Source organism: Sprattus sprattus, assembly GCF_963457725.1.
Source record: "Sprattus sprattus genome assembly, chromosome: 7".
Classification (NCBI taxonomy): domain Eukaryota; kingdom Metazoa; phylum Chordata; class Actinopteri; order Clupeiformes; family Clupeidae; genus Sprattus; species Sprattus sprattus.
In genome coordinates, this window is record NC_137926.1 from 7,739,131 (window position 1) to 7,741,630 (window position 2,500).

Below are 2,500 nucleotides of genomic sequence, written 5' to 3' on the forward strand. Positions count from 1 at the left end.
GAGAGAGAGAGAGACACACACACACAGAGAGACAGAGAGAGAGAGAGAAAGAGAAAGAGGAAAGAGAGACAGAAGAAGGAAAGGATGGGGGAAGAGAAGGGCAGTAAGGGAGATAAAGACAGAGGGGGTAGGGTGGGTGAGAAAAGAGAGAAAAGGGGATGGCATAGAGGAAAGAGGGAAAAGTGAGTGAAAGAAAAAAGGAATAGAAAGAGAGATAGACAGAGAGAGAGAGAGAGCGAAAAAGAGGAACAGTAAGAGAAGACTTATAGAAAGCGAGGGGTCATGAAGAGAGTAAAGAAGGGAGGGCGGAGAGAGAGAGAGAGCAGAGAGAGAGAGAGAGAGAGAGAGAGAGAGAGACACAAATGGGCGAAAATAAATTCAAGCTGGGGTAAGATGTGTGACTCCAGTGTGGTCCTAATTCTGTGAGTACATTCTGCTCATTTGAGGGTTCAATTAAACCCTGAATTAGAGTAAGCCACAATTAAGCCTCAGGGCTGAACAGAAACGTCCCCTCCCCCCCACCACCACCACCGTCTCCTGCCTCATACTCTGACAAAAGGAGAATTTCTCAAAGCATGTTTCTCCCGAAATGACATTTGTTGCTCCTCTCCCCAGGTGACTAAACATGTGCTGTGATCAAAATGAGTCATGTTCCGTCTTTGTCTTTGTCTCTCTTCGCCCCATTCTCTGAAGCGTCTCTTTGAAATGTTCCCTTTAAAAGCTTAAATCAAACATCTCCCTCGCTTCCTTAATGGCGAGCACACATCTGGTCAACATTAGCTGAGCTCCATTTAAAAACTACACACACACACAAAAAAAAGTACTGTCTGTCTAATTGTTTTATGTCCGCTTGAATACAGGAACATATGTCTCCCACCAACCCCTTTAGCAAAACAAAAAAGAAAAGAAAAGAAGAAAAAAGAAAAAGTTAAATGGAGAAAGGAGCCAAGGAGACAACATCCGGGCGCTAGCTGCTGAGATGTAATTGTGATAGATTACCTGCAGAGTACTGAAAGGTCATTGTTTATTTAACCACCAGCGCATTGTGTGTAATGAGGGGCAAAGACTTCAGGTTGTGTGTGTGTGTGTGTGTGTGTGTTGGAGAGGGGGGGGGGGGGGTGTTGTTGGTAAGAGGCCCCGAAGCCACTCTGGTCATTAGCAATGGGTCTTTAATTAGGACACTCCTCAACTCGGAGAGACACACACACACACACACACACGCGGTTACACAGACACACTCACACACACACACACACACACACACACAAGAGGTATGGCCAATCTGGAGGGGGTTAACCTCAACGCCGGCCTCATCACCTCAGCTCCTCTTCCTGTGGTGGTTAACTTTCTCAGCCCTGAAGTGACTCCATGAGAACTTTCTGGAAACTTGTGTTATATTCCGCTAGCTGATGAATGCAGGGTCTTTTCTTTTTTAAACGTGGCTGGTATTTGTTTGGAATGTCAGCGAGGTGATGGATTTCAATGGCTCATTTGAGGGCATATTAGCCAAGCACTGGAACTCTGAATATATGATTTAAGAGAGAGAGAGAGAGAGAGAGAGAGAGGAGAGAGAGAGAGAGAGAGAGAGAGAGAGAGAGAGAGAGAGAGAGAGAGAGAGAGAGAGAGAGAGAGAGAGCGAGAGAGTGAGAGAGAGAGAGCAGGAGAAAAAAAGAGTGTGTTTCATAACTAACCTGCTTCATAGGTGGTGGCGTGTGCCGTCATACTCCATGTGCTTGACTTGTGACCTTTGGTGACCCTGACGGAGAACTCGTACATGGTGTTGGGCCTGAGGCCGGTGACAGTGTGACTCAGGGCTGTGGTGTCTGCAGACTGGACACACGGAGCACAGACCAGGTCAAGAGCACGTCACGTTGGGTTACAGGTAACTTTCACACTGACGCACACAGACAGGGGTCACGGGGACCGTACTGTTTGAAGGGGACAGAAATGAGCTCAGAGAGCAAACAGTGTGTGTGTGTGTGTGTGTGTGTGTGTGTGTATGTGTGTGTGTAAGTGTGTGTGCACGTGTGTGCGCGTGTGTGTGCGCGTGTGTGTGTGGCTTGTGGATTGTAACAAAGGATGCAGGATGAGTCATCAAATAGCCACCAACAGCTGTTACATTTGAAGCAACTACCCCAAATGTTAAAATTGTGCAAATCATAATGCATGCACTAAAACCTTAATTCAGTTATGAATTCCATCCTCTATTGGAAGCTATATCAAATCCCCTTAAAAGAGTGTTTGTGCTCCCGGACGAACTCTCTCACCTTGAACTTGCCACTGGTAGAGTGGCTGGTCTTCCATTTGACGGAGTAGTACCGGACCTCGGTGGCCTTCTGGTTCTTGGACATGGAGTTGTCTGCCCAGCTGACCCGCACCGAGTCTGAGGTGAGGGCCACCGCCTGGACACCTACGGGGGGGATCATGGGGGTGGAGGTATCTGGGATGGGAGTAGGGAATTTGTCAAACAGATGGAACAGATCATCGTCCGATGGATCTA

The 2,500-nt window shown here is 47.5% G+C and overlaps 1 protein-coding gene across 1 annotated transcript in view; it reads right to left on the reverse strand.

Annotated features, from left to right (window-relative positions):
- dcc (DCC netrin 1 receptor) overlaps window positions 1–2,500 on the reverse strand; it is a gene marked incomplete at both ends in the record, with an annotated part of 169,006 nt that overhangs the window by 47,698 nt on the left and 118,808 nt on the right. The window contains 2 exon segments of the mRNA XM_080842602.1: window positions 1,692–1,830; window positions 2,268–2,500. The exon segment at window positions 2,268–2,500 is cut by the window's right edge and continues 6 nt beyond it. Of these exon segments, the coding sequence (XP_080698728.1) occupies window positions 1,692–1,830; window positions 2,268–2,500 (372 nt within the window).